At 35.8% G+C, this 18,363-nt stretch overlaps 1 protein-coding gene across 8 annotated transcripts in view; it reads left to right on the forward strand.

The window, feature by feature from the left end:
• PHC3 (polyhomeotic homolog 3) overlaps positions 1-18,363 on the forward strand; it is an 82,468-nt gene that overhangs the window by 51,521 nt on the left and 12,584 nt on the right. For 4 of the 8 annotated variants that reach the window (XM_019440540.2, XM_019440542.2, XM_019440543.2 and 1 more), the window contains 5 exons: positions 561-811; positions 4,910-5,069; positions 12,727-12,841; positions 16,418-16,550; positions 16,642-16,873. In XM_019440540.2, the coding sequence (XP_019296085.2) occupies positions 561-811; positions 4,910-5,069; positions 12,727-12,841; positions 16,418-16,550; positions 16,642-16,873 (891 nt within the window). Of the gene's footprint in view, positions 1-560; positions 812-4,909; positions 5,070-12,726; positions 12,842-16,417; positions 16,551-16,641; positions 16,874-17,049; positions 17,178-18,363 lie in introns of those variants that run through there. The other 4 variants (XR_002077649.2, XR_002077648.2, XM_019440545.2 and 1 more) reach the window with 3 other exon arrangements.

Consider the following 18,363-nt stretch of genomic DNA (forward strand, 5'->3'; position numbering starts at 1 on the left):
GACATACACATTGCTACTGAAGAGGTATTAAAAAAATGTACGTGGATTGGATTAGCCTTACTGCTTGAAATAAAGGTGATGAATGCTGTGTAATCCTTTAAAAGTCTCTACTTTATGGATTTTATGATCCTTTTTTATTTAAGTGTACTTTCAGAGTACTCCCCACCAACCACCCCCCCCTCCCCATGCCATCTGGAATATATAAACAGGAACACAGGGAATTTAATATCTGTTTAGCTTAAAAAATTTTTTAAAAGCAACAATTTTCATATTCTTAAATTGACATTCTAAAATATTTTTGTGTCTTATGGGGCAAGGTTGGAATGTAACCTGTAACCAAGGTTGGAATGATAACTTTTAGCAAGTTATCCCCTTCTGTAAAGTGGGGATAATAGTGGCTTCTATCTCATAAGATTAAATGAGATTAAATATAAAGTTCTTAGGATGTTGTTTTAAAGCACTAGATCTTAACTATTATTGCTGTTAATGTTTATTCTTAAATTTTTTTCATATTTGCCTGCACAGAATGATAAAGATAAAAACTGACTTTTCTTTTTCAGAGCAAGTGGAATTACCTGCTGTGGCATCAGTCAGTGCTTCAGTAATTAAATCTCCATCAGATCCTTCACATGTTTCTGTTCCTCCACCTCCACTCTTACTTCCAGCTGCTACCACAAGGAGTAATAGTACTTCTGTACCCAGCAGCATTCCCAGTATAGAAAACAAACCTCCACAGGCTATTGTTAAACCACAGATTTTAACGCATGTTATTGAAGGCTTTGTGATTCAGGAGGGATTGGAGCCATTTCCTGTAAGTAGTAAGCAAATTTGTATTTTTAAAAATTATTCATGTAGTATTATTTTTAAATGTAGTGTATTGTTCTTTAATAAACTGCTTGTAATTTTATTTCAAAAAAGCTGTCGGGGTGCCAGGGTGGCTCATGTCGGTTGAGCATCCAACTTTGGTTCAGGTCATGATCTCGTAGACTGTGAGTTCGAGCCCCCGCATCAGACTCTGTGCTGACAGTTTGTGGAGTCTGGAGCCTGCTTCAGATTCTATGTCTCCCTCTCTCTCTGCCCCTCCCCGACTTGTGTGTGCATACGCGCGCTCTCTCTCTCTCTCTCTCTCTCTCTCTCTCTCTCACACGCACACACACACACACACACAATATTAAACATTAAAAAAAAAAAAAGTCAATCTCTTGCCTGGAATTTCTCTCTCTATATATTCTTTATATATTTCCAAATACATTTCTAGAATTTTTATACTTGCTGTATATAAACTAAGAAAAATTTCAGGATATTAAGGATATCGATTTTTATAATTTTTAGAGAAAGATAGTTGGAAGTTTATTCCAGTGAAATAAATTTTTAAATTTTTTTTTAAGGGGACTGAAATTACACAAAAGTGCCTTATGTTTCTAAGATGGTGTTTCTTTCTCTCTTTTTTTTTTTTTTTTGTTTTTTATTCCTTTTTTTTTCTCTTAAATTTGTTTCAGGAGAGAACGAGAGAGCAAGTGGGCGAGGGGCAGAGAAAAAGAGGGAGAGAATCCCAAGCAGGCTCTGCACTGTTGGCACAGAGCCCTACCTGGGGCTCAGTCCCACAAACCATGAGATCATGACCTGAGCCAAGATCAAGAGTCAGATGCTTAACTGAGCCATGAAGGCACCCCTAAAATGGTGTTTCTTATATAGTGTGATTACTTTGTGAACTTTTAACTTGAGTGCATGAAATCATAACTTCCTAGTGACCTAATATTTCTGAAGTTATCCAGTTGATGGTTTAAATTAGCAAATAGATTTTCTCATTCTTAAATCTCTGCCTTCAGTCAGATTTTAAAAATGTTTTAAAAATGTTTAAAAATGTTTTAAAATCTTCACATCAAAATGGAGGTGCTGTTTCTGTCACTGAGAGTCTTATGATTTGAGACTAGTTGTATGTAATTTATATGCTAATATCTAGAGAAGAACATTTTTCCTTAGAAAATAAATCAAAGACAGGTGGCCAAAGTCAAAGCCAAATAAGACAAGGAAACAAAATAATTCCCTTCAAAGGCCTTTGAATCATCTGGGTTTTTAATTTATTTATTTATTTATTTATTTATTTTTTTAACGTTTTTATTTATTTTTGGGACAGAGAGAGACAGAGCATGAATGGGGGAGGGTCAGAGAGAGGGAGACACAGAATCTGAAACAGGCTCCGGGCTCTGAGCTGTCAGCACAGGGGCCCGATGCGGGGCTCGAACTCACGGACTGCGAGATCGTGACCTGAGCCGAAGTCGGCACTCAACCGACTGAGCCACCCAGGCGCCCCTCATCTGGGTTTTTAGATTTATGGGTGGTGAAGATCTTGCATTGTGATAGTGGGTTGCCTCATCATTTGCCTTTCTTTTCAGTTAACTGCATGTATTAAATGTGGATCTCCTATAGGAATTCTGATAGTGGAACAACAGTCTTTTTTCCCTGTTCCTCAGGGTTTGGATTCTGGCAGTGCTGCATACTGTAACCTTTGTTAAGTCACTCAACCTTTTTGATCCTCATTTTTGCTCATATGGCAAATGGAGATTATACTTTGCTCTTAGGGTTGTTGTGAGGATTAAATGTGCATAAATTGTTTTGTGCAGTGCCTGGCACTTAATATCCATAGCTGCTATTATTAATAATTATTAGTGTCAACTATAACGTTTTTTTCCTGATTACAAAAGTAATGACATTATTTTAAATGGAAGATATGGGAAATGGATAGAACAAATAATCCTCAGTAATACCACAATGTGTATTATTTTATATATATATATTTCATATTATCAAGACTATTATATATACAGTTCTGCATCTGTCACAGTATATTTAGAGCATTTGTTTTCTCATATGATAAATAGTACTTTGGGAATATTTTGAAAGGTTACATAATACTCTGCTTTATGAACAACTATAATTTATGTAATTCTTCCATTATTGTTGGGCGTTTTAGGTTTCTATTATTTAATAATTTCTTTAGCCATAATGGGGTGTCTGGGTGGCTCAGTCAGTTAAGCATTCGACTCTTGATTTTGCCTCAGGTCATGGTCTCACAGTTCATGAGATCGAGCCCCAGGCCAGGCTCTACACTGACAGTGCAGAGCCTGCTAGGGATTCTCTGTCTCACTCTCTCTGCCCCTTCCCTGCTTGTGCATGTGCTCTCTCAAAATAAATAAAAGATAAATAGTAATAATTTCTTTAGGATGAATTCCTAGAAGTACAGATACTGGATCACATTACATATGTATTCATAAGACTCCTGGTATATATATTGCTAAATTGTTTTCTGGAAAGATTATTTAAATATATTCACACAGCAGAAGTGTAAACTCTTAGTAGCACTGCATATTACAGTTTCTTTAGTAATACCTTTTGTAAGTTTTACTTGAGGCATAATGTATATACTAACTGAAATGAACAAAATTTAAAAGTTCACGGGTGATTATTCTCTGAAGTTAAATGTAGAATTTATAGTAAGCATCATTTACCATCTGTGGCAGATACTGTGGAGACTTAACCAGCATTCTTAAATAGAAATAGGAGGTTCTATTTCACATTAGCTGAAAGTTCACTAGCAAATCAGTAAATGTTTTTTTTGGGTTGTTTTTGCTGAAAATATTTCTGAAATAAGTATTCATGACTTAACCAAGTATACTGAACATAAGTGAATATTTTGTTGTTGATTTTAATGTTAATGTTTGAGGATTTTTCCAATTCTTTTTGTGATTATATTGGATTAGGTTGCTGAGTTAGGAGTCAGGAGACTGAGTTCTAGGCCTGATTCTGCTTCTGTAAAGAAATTACCTAAACACTTTGAACATTAGTTCTCTTGCTTTTTTAAAAAAATATTTATTTGAGAGAGAGAGAACGCACGCATATGCGAGCAGGGGTGGGGCAGAGAGAGGGAGAGTGAGAGGTGGAGAGAAAGAATCTCAAGCAGGCTCTGTGCTTTGAATGGAGCCCAGTGCAGGGCTCAATCTCACAAACCATGAGATCATGACCTGAGCCAAAATCAAGAGTCTGATGCTTAACCAACTGAGCTACCCAGGTGCCCTATAGTTCTCTTATTTTGAAAATACATACAATAACGATCTATCCTAAGGTGATAACTCTTTAAGTAAAAAGTTTGGTATGTGAAAAATAAATCTTAAAAGTTGTTGCAGAAAAAAAATAAGTTGAGGATACTGGCTAATCAAAATTTGTTACATATTTTTCAAAACATGAAAATATGTAATTTTTTTTAATGTTTGTTTTTGAGACACAGAGTGTGAGCTGGGGAGGGGCAGAGAGAGAGAGGGAGACAGGATCTGAAGCAGGCTTCGTGCCAGAGTCCAGTGTGGGGCTCGAACTCAAGAACTGTGAGATCATGACCTGAGCCAAAGTCAGATGCTTAGCTGACTGAGCCCCCCAAGGTGCCCCAAAGACATTTTTAAACTATTTGCCTAAACTAGAACACTAGGTTCTATTTGACAGATTTTGAAGCATCCATATTGGTGATGACTTGAAATACAAACTGTTGATGTCTAGATTGCCTAAAATTTTCTTAATGATTGACCTGATTGGCTGAACAAGTAAATTATCACAGATACTGTTCATTTCAAGAGGGTTTTTTTAACTAAGTTCTTTTTTTTTTAAGATTTTTTTTTAAAGTTTATTTGTTTTGAGAGAGAGAGAGAGAGAGAGAGAGAGAGTCAGTCAGTCCCAAGCAGGCTCTGCGCTGTCAGTGCAGAGCCAGACATGGGACTCAGTCTCATGAACCGTGAGATCATGACCTGAGCTGAAATCAAAAGTTGGATGCTTAACCGACTGAGCCACCCAGGGGCCCCTTAACCAAGTTATTTCTGAAAAACCTTTTAAAAGATTGTTTTATTCTCTGTCTCGTTTAAAGGTGAGCCGTTCGTCTTTGCTAATAGAACAGCCTGTGAAAAAAAGGCCTCTTTTGGATAATCAGGTGATAAACTCTGTGTGTGTTCAGCCAGAGCTACAGAATAATACAAAGCATGGAGATAATTCATCTGACACAGAAATGGAAGACATGATTGCTGAAGGTTTGTGGATTTTACTTAAGATACTGTTTAAATTAACTTTGACTTTTACTGCTTGAAACACGATATGGATTTTTATTTTACACATATTTTCACACTGGGAAGACAAAAGTAAATGGAAAGCTAATCAGACCTTTAATGGCTAAATAATTCAAATAGCAAGATGTTTAATTTGCATAATGTCAGATTGACCTTTGAAGGAGTGTGGGAGGGAAAAGTTCCCCTGTATACGAAAGTAGTTCAGAATTTTAGCATCAAAGCAACCAGTTCTCTTTTTCTAAGCAGACTGAGTTTGCTTAAAATTTTAAAACTCCTGGGTTGTTTGGTTTTAGGCTTTCCATATTCTGATGTTTGATGTCAGGTGGGAATTACAGTTGTATTAAGGATGTACCTGTCAATCAAGAAGTAATTAAATTTGTTCAAAGAGGAAAATATCACTAAATCTTCTTATTGTTAGAGACTCCTCTTTTGAAGACTTTAGTCTAATAGTGAATATTCCAGAATGAACACAAATACATTCAGAACTGATACCTTTTATTGATTCTGATCATGGTCCTGTCCTTGCAACACAGTTGAATCAAATAACATTCAGTGTAGCTAGGGCTGCACAGTAGTGGTTTTATAAACATCTGTGTCAAAGTAGTTGTCCTCAGTATCTTAGTGTATTTCATCTGAAATTAATTTTCACATGTTTATTGAGCATGTACTGTGTGCCTGTACTTTGCTAAATTAAACAAAATAGCATGCTGGTAAACAAAATATATAATTATCTTTGCTCACAGTTTGCCTGATTATTAAAAGGAAGGCACCTGTGTCATTGTTACTACCTTATAAACTATTGCAATATATTCATCCCTGGTTTATTTTTTATTTGAACAGGGAAGAGTATGATAGTATCAAATTTGGTTTTACTGCTAACTTATATTGAGATCAGTTTGGTTTCTTTTACTTAAAAAAATGTTAACAATGAGAAATTTCAAACCTACACAAATTAGAATTGTATAATGAATCCTCTCCCAGACTCAACACTGTTACCCGATTTCAAACATTATTTTTGCCACGCTAGTTTCATCCATCTCTTTTGTTTTCCTCCCTCCGTTTCCCCCTTCTTCCTTTCTGTCACTTTTCTTTTTCTCTTCTTTTCTTCCCTCCTCCTTTCTGTTAAAAAAAAAAAAAAGTCCTCATTTCATTGCGCATTTCTAAAAATATATACGGGGCATCTGGGTGGCTCAGGCAGTTAAGTGTCTGACGTCAATCAGGTGATGATCTCACAGTTCAGTTCGTGAATTTGAGCCCTGTGTTGGGCTCCCTGCTGTCAGCATAGAGCCTGCTTCAGCTCCTCTGTCTCCCTCTGTCTGCCCCTCCCCCCTCTCAAAAACAAACATTAAGGAAAAACCCACTAAGTTAAAAAAAAAAAGATTTTAAATAAATGAAAATGCATACATTTTCTCATATAATAACTATAATGCTGTGTCACATGAAACAATATTAATAGTAATTCTTTGCGGTCATCTAGTACCTGATTCATATTGAGATTTCCTCAATTATATAAATTGTATAAATATCCTTTTATAGTTATTTTTCAAATCAGAATCCAACAATGTCTACATTTTACCTTTTGTTATGAATTTAATTTCACTTAATTCCTGAATACTTTAGTTATACATACTATTCTGAGAAAATGTTTCATTTGAGCTGAAGAATAGTAAAGATGAATGTACAGGGATTTTTTTTTTTTTTTTTTTTTTTTTTTTTTTTTGGCCTATAGCTACAATAAGTGTATATATGAACATTCTAAACTAAAAAGCACATATAATGTGCTGTCTTGTGTGTACACATTGGAGAAAAATGGAAAACTGTTTAGGAAGCTTCATAGCATATGCCATATATTCATGGGTTATAATATAATAGACATACAGCATATGTTAGACTGTGCTAGAACCTGAGAGGAGCTTTTGACCCAGTAGGAACTGATGAATGTAAGATAACTAAGGAGTAACATATAGTAAGTTTTAAATGAAGTATATAGACAGTATGAACTTGGGACTTTAAAATAAGTTTTAAAACTAGTTGAGATAAACCACATTGTGCTTTTATAACCACAATGAGGTATCATCTCACACAAGTCAGAATGGCTAGTATCAAAAAGATAAGAAGTGTTGGTGAGGATGTAGAGAAAAGGGAACCCTCGTGTATGGTTGGTGGGAATGTAAATTGATGCGATCACTATGGAGAATAGTATGATGGTTCCTCAGAAAACTAAAAAAAGACATAGCATATGATCCAGTAATTCCACTTTTGGGTATTTACCCAAAGAAAATGAAAACATTAATTTAAAAAGATATATGCACCCCTGTATTTACTGCATCATTATTTATAGTACCCAAGATGTGGAAGCAGCCCGTGTCCATCAATAGGTGAATGAATAAATATGTAGTATATATCACAATGGAATATTACTCAGCCATAAAAAAGAATGGAATTTTGCTATTTGTGACAACATGGATGGACCTATAGGGTGTTACGCTAAATGAAATATACCAGACAATCTGATTTCGCTTATATGTGAATTCTAAAAGATAAAACAAGCAGGGGAGCCTGTGTGGCTCAGTTGGTTGAGCGTCTGGCTCTTGACCTCAGCTTAGGTCATGATCCCAGGGTTGTTGTGGGATCGGGCTCCACATCAGGCTCTGTGCTAAGCATGGAGCCTGCTTAAGATTCGCATGCTCGCTCACTCTGTCTCTCTCTCTCTCCCCTCCCTCCTCTCCCTGCTCTCTTTCTCTCTAAAAAAATAAAAATAAAAAAATAAAAAAACAAATAACAACCACAGAAAGAAATAGACTTATAAATATGGAGAACAAACTGGTGGTTGCCAAAGGATAGAGGATGGGAGGATGGGTGAAATTAGTGCAGGAGATTAAAAGGTACAGACTTCCAGTCATAAAATAATTAAGTCACGTGGCTGAAAAGTACAGTATAGGGAATATAGTAGTATTGTTACACATTTGTAGCAAGTATTTCATAATGCATATAATTGCTGAATGACTATCTTGTGTACCTGAAACTAATTTGTCAATTATACTTCAATTAAAAAAAAACCTGGTTGATGGAATGTTCTGAATATGTCTGTTAAATCCATCTGGTACAGTGTGTCATTCAAAGTCACTGTTTCCTTGTTGATTTTCTGTTTGGATGATCTGTTCATCCGTGTAAATGGGGTGTTAAAGTCTGCTACTATTATTTTATTACTGTCGATGATATCCTTTGTATTTGTTATTAACTATTTTACGAATTTGGGTGCTTTGACATTGGGTGCATAAATATTTACAATTGTTATATCCTCTGTTATACCCTCTTGTTGGATTGTCCCCTTTATTATTATATAGTGTCCTTTGTCTCTTCTTACAGTCTTTGTTTTAAAGTCTATTTTGTCTGATGTAAGTATTGCTATCCTAGATTTCCTTTGACATCCATTTGCATGATAAATGTTTCTCCATCCCCTCCTTTTCAATCTACAGTTGTCTTTTGGTCTGAAATGAGTCGCTTACAGGCAGCATATAGATGGGTCTTGCTTTTTTATCCTCCCTGTCACCCTGTGTCTTTTGATTGGAGCATTTAGTCCATTTACATTCAAAGTAATTACTGATATGTGTTTATTGACACTTTGTTACTTGTTTTATGGTTGTTTCTATAGAACACTTGAAAAGAATGCAAACTGGTACAGCCACTGTGGAAAACACTATGGAGGTTCCTCAAAAAATTAAAAATAGAACTACTCTCCATTCCAATAATCGCAGTATTGGGTATTTCCCCCCAAAATACAAAAACGCTAATCCAAAGGGATACATGCACACCTATGTTTACTGCAGCATTATTTATAATAACCAGCACTGGAAGCAGCCCAAGTGTCTAGTGATAGATGAATATATAAAGAAAATGTGGTATTTACATACAATGGAATATTATCCAGCCATAAAAAAGAATGAAATTTTGCCATTTGCAACAACATGGATAGAGCTAGAGAGTATCACGCTAAGTGAAATAAATCAGTTAGACAAAGATAACATAAGATCTCACTTACATGTGGAATTTAAGAAACAAATGAGCAAAGGAAAAAGGACACAAACCCCAAGAAACAGAGTCTTAACTATCAAGAACAAACTGATGGTTACCAGAGGGGAAGTGGGAGAACTAGGTGATGGGATTAAAGATTATGCTGATGGAAAACAACAGCAACAACAAACCTGGTGGAGATTATTGACAGTTTGGTAAGTTTTCTGTAAAGATGGGATTTGACCTGGGATGATAAAACACAGATTTAAGTTAATGAACAGGAAGAACCTTTTAAGTTGGAACCATGAATAAATGTACAAAGGATGTGCAGTAACTTCATAAGGGGGCAGCAAAAAGTAGACTGTTGGGTTAGAGAAGTAATGAGAAGTAAGACTGGCAGAATCAGATTGTAGAGCATCTTGGATATTTGACCAAGTAGTTAGGAGTTATCTTTTCAAGAGGATGGTTACTGAAGATTTTTAGGCAGGTAACATGCAAAGAGGGTTTTTGGAAACTGCTGGTCATCTGTAGGATGAATGTAGGTTTGGCATGTAATTGATACTTGTAGTTATGTTGAGAAGAGAAAGGAAAGGATTTATGGAGGATAAGGCAAAGGGTAGTTTAACAGGGTAAGTTACCAGAGTAAGGCAAAGAAAGATTTAAAGATGATTAATCTGAGCAAGGATAAGTAGTAAATAAACCATAGAGATCTAATGCATAATATAATTGCTTGGAGACTAAAACTGAAGTATTCCAACCACTAAACAGGAAGGATAACAGGGTGATGGAGGTGCTAAATATTGCTACAATAGCAATCATCATATATAAATGTAACACATTGTACTTTTAAATTTGCACAGTGTTATAAGGTAAATGTAGTCCATGAAAAAGACGAATCTGTTTCACAGTAGAGATATTTATATAGAATATGCCAAATTTTTAAATATTTCATTTAATTTCCCAAGGTAATTTTATAAAGTGTTTCTATTACTGTGTACTTCACTGTTTATGGGAAGTACTATAGGGTGAAATGGTGAGGTCATTTATTTAGTGGCTTTTAGTAGTATATACAGTTTAATTCAGTAGAATAAAACTTAGTGTAAGGATTATTCTGGCATCTAAGCTGCCAGTGTGTTAGGGCTCTGTCATCCCTAGAATGTTGCTTTCATTTCTAAGATAGTTAATCTTCATTTTCACATTCTAAAGAGTGAGTTGGGGGAAAGGGCATCACACGTCATGAATGGCCACACCTTGGGCAGAAACTGTAGTTTTTGTTTTCAGAGACCCTATGTCTTGTTACAAATTAGGATTTGTGGCTGTAGGAGAAAAGTGAAGAATGGAAGGGGGAGAATTACCAGCTATCTGTGCCATAGACTCCTATCTTTATTAGCTGAAGCAACAGTTTTTGAACTCTTTTGGCTCTGTAATTTTTTATTCACCAATGTAGAAAAGTAGCCTTGTTAACATTACCAAATTTGTTAAAATTCTGACAAACATTGGAACAGATTTTTTTTTAATTTTTTTTTAAATGTTTTTATTTATTTTTGAGACAGAGACAGAGCATGAGCAGGGGAGGAGCAGAGAGAGAGGGAGACCCAGAATCCGAAGCAGGCTCCAGGCTCTGAGCTGTCAGCACAGAGCCCAATGCGGGGCTTGAACTCACGGACTGTGAGATCATGACCTGAGCCAAAGTCAGATGCTCAACCGACTGAGCCACCCAGGCGCCCCGAGGAACAGATTTTTGAATCTGTTAATGTTCCTCTCTTCATTATGAGAAATAAAGCTGATGTTCATTTTTTGTTAGGTTGTTAGCCCTTAGACCATACCTGTTTGGACCCAAAACATTTCTTCTTCTTTATAAGGTATTCTAGCCTATTATCACATGTTGTATATTGCGACATTAATTAATAGAAACTTTTTAAACAAAGCTTTCAGTGTAGTCTGGAAGTGGAACAACTTGATGACCAGACTCTTTAGGGCCAGATTGGTGTCAGTGGTAGGTGACTGAGAGGTTCTGTCTCCTGTATAGGCTTTTCAAAGTCAGTTCAGGTTTCAAGCATGACAAAGTGAAAACAATACTGGAAGTTGTGACATCAGGTCCCAGGAATGTGTTGTTGAGCCACAGTTGTGTAAAAGGCATTTCTAGGTCATTGGAAGGAGTAATTTTAGTTTTACTTCTTTTGAGACCATTTCTTCTTCATTGCTACTCAGCGGATGAGTTTTACTTATGAAGATAGTCCTGAAAAATTTTTTAAAATGACCTCTTGCTAGTTCATGATTTGATCAGTCATGATGATGTATTTGGATGTTCCCTGGAACTTCAGATATTTCAGAGTATGTTTTTAGTAGCTGTAGCCGTCTTATGTTGCTTTAGCACTTTGCCATTGCTTCTCCAAGAACACTAGGATAGACTGCCTAAACTTCCTGAGAACATGTCATCCATGCCTACATTTCAGAGTCTCTTTATCTTAATAAGCCTTTGGTTAAATGAGTACCATAGAAAAGCACACATGGAACTCATAGCTAAAAGCTTTAATTAGTAAAGTGTGTTTCGTGTATTTTACATAACGTGGCGTAGGAATTATGGTGACGCAAGAACATGGTAGAATATGGTGGGTTTAAGAATGTTAACGGTTTTTAGTTCTTAAGTACTTATTACAGGTCTTGGTACTCTTAATTCTTATGTGGAAAATAGGAAATGGAACTGCCTCTTTTTTATGCCTACTGTCGTCATTGCAGTTCTTTGGGAAAAGTATTATAAACCCCATTTTACAGATGAGAAAGCTGTGGGCGATGAAAATTAAATTGCTTGCTGCTGAATACTGGAGGATTTAGGTAGGAGGTTTCCTTGGGTCTAGTGCTATGGCTTGAAGAAAACTATGGATATGGGCGGGGGGGGGGAGGGAAGGATATTCTAACTTAATAGTGCTCTGACAAGAAGGAGCAGAGGTTAGAAATGACAAAATTATTTGTGATTTTTAAGATTAATATAAATTATTTTTATTTTTATACGATACATATAAAAGGGACTATTTTATAATTAGGTATCTATATCTTTATATTTTCTGTTATATATTGCAGATCTTTGAAAAGGTTAATTATCTTATATGCTCCTCTGACATCAAGTATATTAAAATTTTAGCTCCTCTTTGAAGGCATCCTTGTCTCCAGTTACAATGAAGTGTTCTCTGCTATATATCTTCATAGCACAGGGAACCAAAATTCATAGCCTATACAGTGCTTTTTGAAAGTGTTCCTCCTGAAGGTTACTTACTCATCTTCACTTCTTGTAACACTGCTCAATAAAGTTATTTGCACATTTTAGGTATGTTGGATTCTTAGCAGAATGAACCTTTAAAAATGCATTGCTTACTTATATAGAGAAAATTCCATCAAGTTTTTATAGAGGAGCAAGAGGGAATTGATGGATGCAGTTGCTTTTGTAGTATTTTCCTTGCCAAAGTGACTGTGGATTGAAAAGTTAAAAGACCATTCCTTTAAGTTTCCTGGAGGGACTGAACTAGCTGCATCCAACCAAAGTAGAGGCTTAAAATTTGCCACAACTAAATTTTTGGAAGTTTTTTTCCTTTGTTTCCTTCTTTTTTAGAGACATTAGAAGAAATGGACAGTGAGTTGCTCAAGTGTGAATTCTGTGGGAAGATGGGATATGCTAATGAATTTCTTCGGTCAAAACGATTCTGTACTATGTCCTGTGCCAAAAGGTATTTCTATTCTCTTGACTTTCCTAAAGCATAAACCAACAACTACTGTAACAAAACCAAAAAACTTGTAGAGTTTACCGGTGGCCAAAACTAGATATTGTAATATAGAGGAAGAATATCAAATAGGCATTATCTGGAGCTACTTTGATATTTAGTTATTAAATTTTGTTCTGTGAAAATTACATATTCATAACATTTACAGTGAGTTTTACAGCATATTCTGATACTGAAGTAGCAATCTCATGTTAAGAATATGCTTAGGAGAATCTCTCCTGTGAACAGACAGACTACTAATCCTTAAGGTATCAAAACAGTATTTCTTTTATCACCTGGTTGTTGGTCAGTATTAAAATACCAAGATTTACTTTGTTTTTTGTTTATTTTATTTTATTAATTTAATTTTAATTTTATTAGAGAGCCTGGGGAGGGGAGAGAGGCAGAGGGAGAGAGAGAATCTCAAGCAGGCTCCACTCTCAGTGCACAGCCCAATGTGGGGCTCAATCCCACGACCCTGGGATTGTGACTTGAGCCAAAATCAGGAGTCAGACACTCGACGCACTGAGCCACCCAGGCGCCTCAGGATTTACTTTTTTTTGTTTTTGTTTTAATTCGTTTTAATTATATCCTATTTATTTTAGCTTTTTAAGTGGGACAGCTGTAGCACAATTTCTCCACATTGTTACATTATCAGCAAAATATGTCTTTTCTAAATCTCTATTTTCAGTAGTAATACTATAGGTAAACAGTACTAATAACAAAAGAAATGTTTAGGATCTTCGTTACCCTTGTCACAGATTTAGTTTACATTAAAAAAAAAAAAAACCCTGATGCTGATAATAAATCCTAATATAAGTATTCACCACTAGAGGTGAGGTGTATGTACAGATTATTTTGAAATTTGTTCTCTGTTCCAGGAAGTGATGATTCTCTCAAAGAATATAAGATCTTAATTGTTTACATCTAGGGATTTTCTTGCTTGAACATACTATTTAGTATGGTGCCACTTAAATATACTTAGTAAAACTTAAGTAAGTAATAGAAGTATTTTCCACCAAAAATGGCTTCATTTGGTTTCTCATGTCAATTTTTTATTCACATATTATCTCACGTTATTGATAGCCCTAAGCAAGTTCTATAACTCCTGTTTAAACTTGGGAGTTTTCCATAAGAAAGACTAGTGGCTCTCTGGTTCTAAGTGATTAACAACTTTGAGGAAAAAGGGCAGCCTTTCATAATATTTTAAAGGTCTTGATTATTTAGAAGTTACTTCAGAACATTTAATGCTACCATCACTCCTCCCAGAGATGATTACTGAGTTGTCAAGTTATTCTACGTAGGTGAATTTCTTTAAAAGGTTAGGGATCTTAACATAAGAGAAATGCAGACAGAGCAAAAAGGAGAGGATAAATTAGGTCAGGGAAGAAATGCTGCTATTTACATGTCTGCCTTGGAGATTTAAATATTTAGGGACTAAATAGCGAGTGTAAGGTTAGTCTCTCTTCTCTGGTCTCTAGTCTTGGAGGAAGGAAGGTTTGTGAATGGAAATTGCTATGAATGGAAATCAGAAACCTACAGCGCTGAGCCCACAGATCAGCATAATGAACACAGCTGAGCTTGTTGAATTGTTTTAGGGTAACATGAAGTGGCCATCAGGACACTTTTTGTTTTTTAAGTTTATTTAGGAGAGAGTGAATGTGTGAGTTGGGGAGGGTCAGAGAGAGAGGAAGAGAGAAAATCCCAAGCAGACTCTGCCCTGGGCTTGATCCAAGGGACCCTGAGATCATGACCTGAGCTGAAATCAAGAGTCAGACACTTAACCAAACGAGCCACCCAGGTGCCCTGTGAACACATTTTTAAATATATATATATTTTTAGGGAAAAAATAGCTTATTCATTTTCATGGTACCCCTTACTTCCACCTCCTGATATCTTCATAAAACATAGGTGAGGAAAATACACTTTGGTATCTGTATATTGGTCCTAGGATAGTTATCAATAGCAAAGTTAATTGGGATTTATTCTTGTCATTTTCCTGAGAAATCTTAGAGGAAGAGTCTTGACAATATGAAGTTACAGTGCAGTTTTTTTAAAAAATATTTTTAAGACAGTGAGGTGGCAGGGACAGAGGATCCAAGGCAGGCTCTGTGCAGACAGCAAAGAGCCCGATGTAGAGCATGAACTCATGAACCGTGAGGTCATGACGTGGGCTGAAGTCAGATGCTTAACCAACTGAGCCACTCAGGTGCCCCTACAGTAGCAGTTTTGGATGTATAAAAAAAGAGGAACTGTATGTATTTTTCTTAGCCTTTCTTTAGCTTTTCCGAAATTTGTTTCTTAGATTCTCTTCTGCTTTTTTTTTTTTTTAAGTTTATTTATTTTGAGAGAGTGAGAACGTGAGAGAGTGGAGGGGCAGAGAGAAGAGAGATAATCCCAAGCAGGCTCTTCACTGTCAGCACAGAGCCCAGTGCGGGGCTCCATCTCACAAACTGTGAGATCATGACCTGAGCCAATCTCAAGAGTTGGATGCTTAACTGACTGAGCCACCCTGGGCATCCCTTGCTCTTCTTTCTAGGGAAGGGGTTGGCAAACTGTTCCCAGGCCAAGTCATCTGTGTATCCTGTTTTTGGATGGCCCCTGAGCTAAGGATTGTTTTTAAATTTTTAGGGGGTTGGAAAAAAAATAAAAATAATATTTCACGACACATGAAAACTATGTGAAACTCAAATTTTACTCTAAATAAAATCTTATTGGAACACAGCCATGCTCATTCATTATTGTTCATGGCTGATGGCTGCTTTCATATTACAGTTACAGTGTTCAGTAGTTGTGACAGTCTTGTATTGTCTACAAAGCCAAAAATATTTACCATCTGGTCCTTTGTAGAAAAAGTTTACCAGCCCTGTTCTAGGGCCTTGAAACCCAATAAACACGCACAGGACTTTTTTTAAACTGTCATCATGTCTTATATTAAAAAAACATTAGTCTATTTTGATAAAATGAAAATAATCTTCCAGCCAGTTTTAAAGAATTATGTGTATTTGAATTTCCTAAATAGTGAGAACTATGATGAATTTGTGCAACTTCAAAATCTCAACTTTAGGTTTTCACTCTTTGATTTCAGTATTATTTGAAAAATCTTTTACTAGCCATTTGAGATTTCCCCCTCTCTACTATACTAACCTTTCTTACTATATTAATCTCTCTTCAGAAACAATTACTTAGGAATATAGTTTGAACATCTACACAATCAAACTTCTTTTTTCCTGGAGCCTTGAATTATTTTGCAGTAAATTGGTTATCCTCTATATCATGCTGTTATTAGGAGAAAATATCAATACCTATTGGTATCCAATAATGTATTGAGAGCTATATTATGATATATACAGAGACCATTTTTTGACTGTCACCATAAGTAAATCCATTGGACACTACTATGGTTTACTTTCTGAGGTATCACAGTCTTTAATGAAGTATCTGGCACTTACTGATTCACAAGTGCACTTTAAAGTCATAATTAAATACTAAATGGAGTGTTCCATATATCATTTAATATTTTTTCTTACTTGAATTTCTTAGGTACAATGTTAGCTGTTCTAAAAAATTTGCACTTAGTCGTTGGAATCGTAAGCCTGATAATCAGAGTCTTGGGCATCGTGGCCGTCGTCCAAGTGGCCCTGATGGGGCAGCAAGAGAACATATCCTTAGGCAGGTCTGTAGAAACCTTGCTTCAATGTACAATACCCTTTTCAGAAATGTAAGGAAAGTGCAATGCTGTATTTTACTTGTACTACATTTTCCAGCTTCCAATTACTTATCCATCTGCAGAAGAAGACTTGGCTTCTCATGAAGATTCTGTTCCATCTGCTATGACAACACGCCTGCGCAGGCAGAGTGAGCGGGAAAGAGAACGTGAGCTCCGGGATGTGAGAATTAGGAAAATGCCTGAGAACAGTGATTTGCTACCAGTTGCACAAACAGAGCCATCTATATGGACAGTTGATGATGTCTGGGCCTTCATCCATTCTTTGCCTGGTATGTAATTCACCACTTTGGCCTTAATATTTTTCTTGTGCATTCACACACAGGAATGATGTTAGATCCATCCACACCTATTGCACTAAAGGGCTAGAGAAGTACTATGTATATGTGTTAATTAAATGGCATTTGCTATTGAAATGTGATCTGTTTCCTCTTGCTTATTCCCTCAGCACAACTGGGTATTTTCTCATACCCCCCAAGTCGATAAAAACTGACTAGTCCTGCTTCTGCTGTGACACCTCAGCCGGTGAAGATATTAAAGGTGCTCTCTTCTCTTCAGTCTGATTTCTCTCGAGAGGTCAGTAGAGAGATTGAGTCAGACACTTCTTCCCTTCTGCTCTTCTATTTTTCTATTCCATTTCCTCTTTATTTCCTAATTTAACCTTTTTTAAATAAAATAAGAGAGACTATATATATATTTTTTTTCTTTTTGCATTTTTGAAAGCTAATCAAGACCTTTTAGAATATAACATTTTGGTTTCTTTTTAAAAAAATCAAGCTGGTTCTTTTAAAGGAAGCTGCATTCCTTGATTCTTTTCAATAAGTAGACATCAAGAACACTTCTGGAATTTGATTTTTTAAGTAGACAACTAAAATTCATTTATGATATTCCATTCCAATATTGAGGGTAACTTTCTTATTTATGTTTTTTCTGCTCTCTCATTTTGGTACTCTTTCCATCAGCTTAATTCTTTATGTTCTTTATCTTTTTTTAATGCAACAGTCTTTTATATCTACTTTCTCCAAGGGGCTGGTTACTAAAGATAATTGCAGCATTGCTCATGATGAGACCCACAATGATTATATATATTAAGAGTATATTTTTTTAAAATCAGCAAATCTTACTCATTCCATTATGAATATGGAAAACAAGGAGATTTTTTAAATGTTTGCTCCATTTTGATTTTATTGTGAATCATGCTGTTTCTCTTGACACAAGCTTTCCAGAAAAGTATATTCCCTTTGAACTTGTCTACAGACTTAGTAAAATTAATCCAGCTACTTTTGCTGATTAATCTATGAAGGTAACCACTATCTCAGAAGCAAACCTACAGTTAATCTGCTGAGTGAAGAAAGTATATTCAGAACTAGTACTACTTTAAAAAAAACCTGTCATTTTACCTTATATACAGAATTCTATGACATTTTATTGTTTTTTCTTTTTTTAAGGTTTATGCATTTATTTTGATGGAGAGAGAGTGGGGTGTGGGGCAGGGAGAGAGGGAAAGAGAATCCCAAGCAGGCTCTACACTGTCAGCACAGAGCCCCGTGTGGGGCTTGAACTCAAACCATGAGATCATGACCTGAGCCGAAAGCAAGACCCGGTTGCTTAATTGACTTGAGCCATCCAGGCGCCCCATTTTATTATTTTTCAGTACCTTGTTTTAGAAATGCTAAATAAGTCTTTTTTTAATTAAACAAGTTATACTCACTTTTAAAGAAAGATTGCAATTGTTTTAAAGAGAGGATACATTTTTCATAGA

The sequence above is a fragment of the Panthera pardus genome, unplaced genomic scaffold, assembly GCF_024362965.1.
Source record: "Panthera pardus isolate Hobbes unplaced genomic scaffold, ASM2436296v1 HiC_scaffold_16, whole genome shotgun sequence".
Classification (NCBI taxonomy): domain Eukaryota; kingdom Metazoa; phylum Chordata; class Mammalia; order Carnivora; family Felidae; genus Panthera; species Panthera pardus.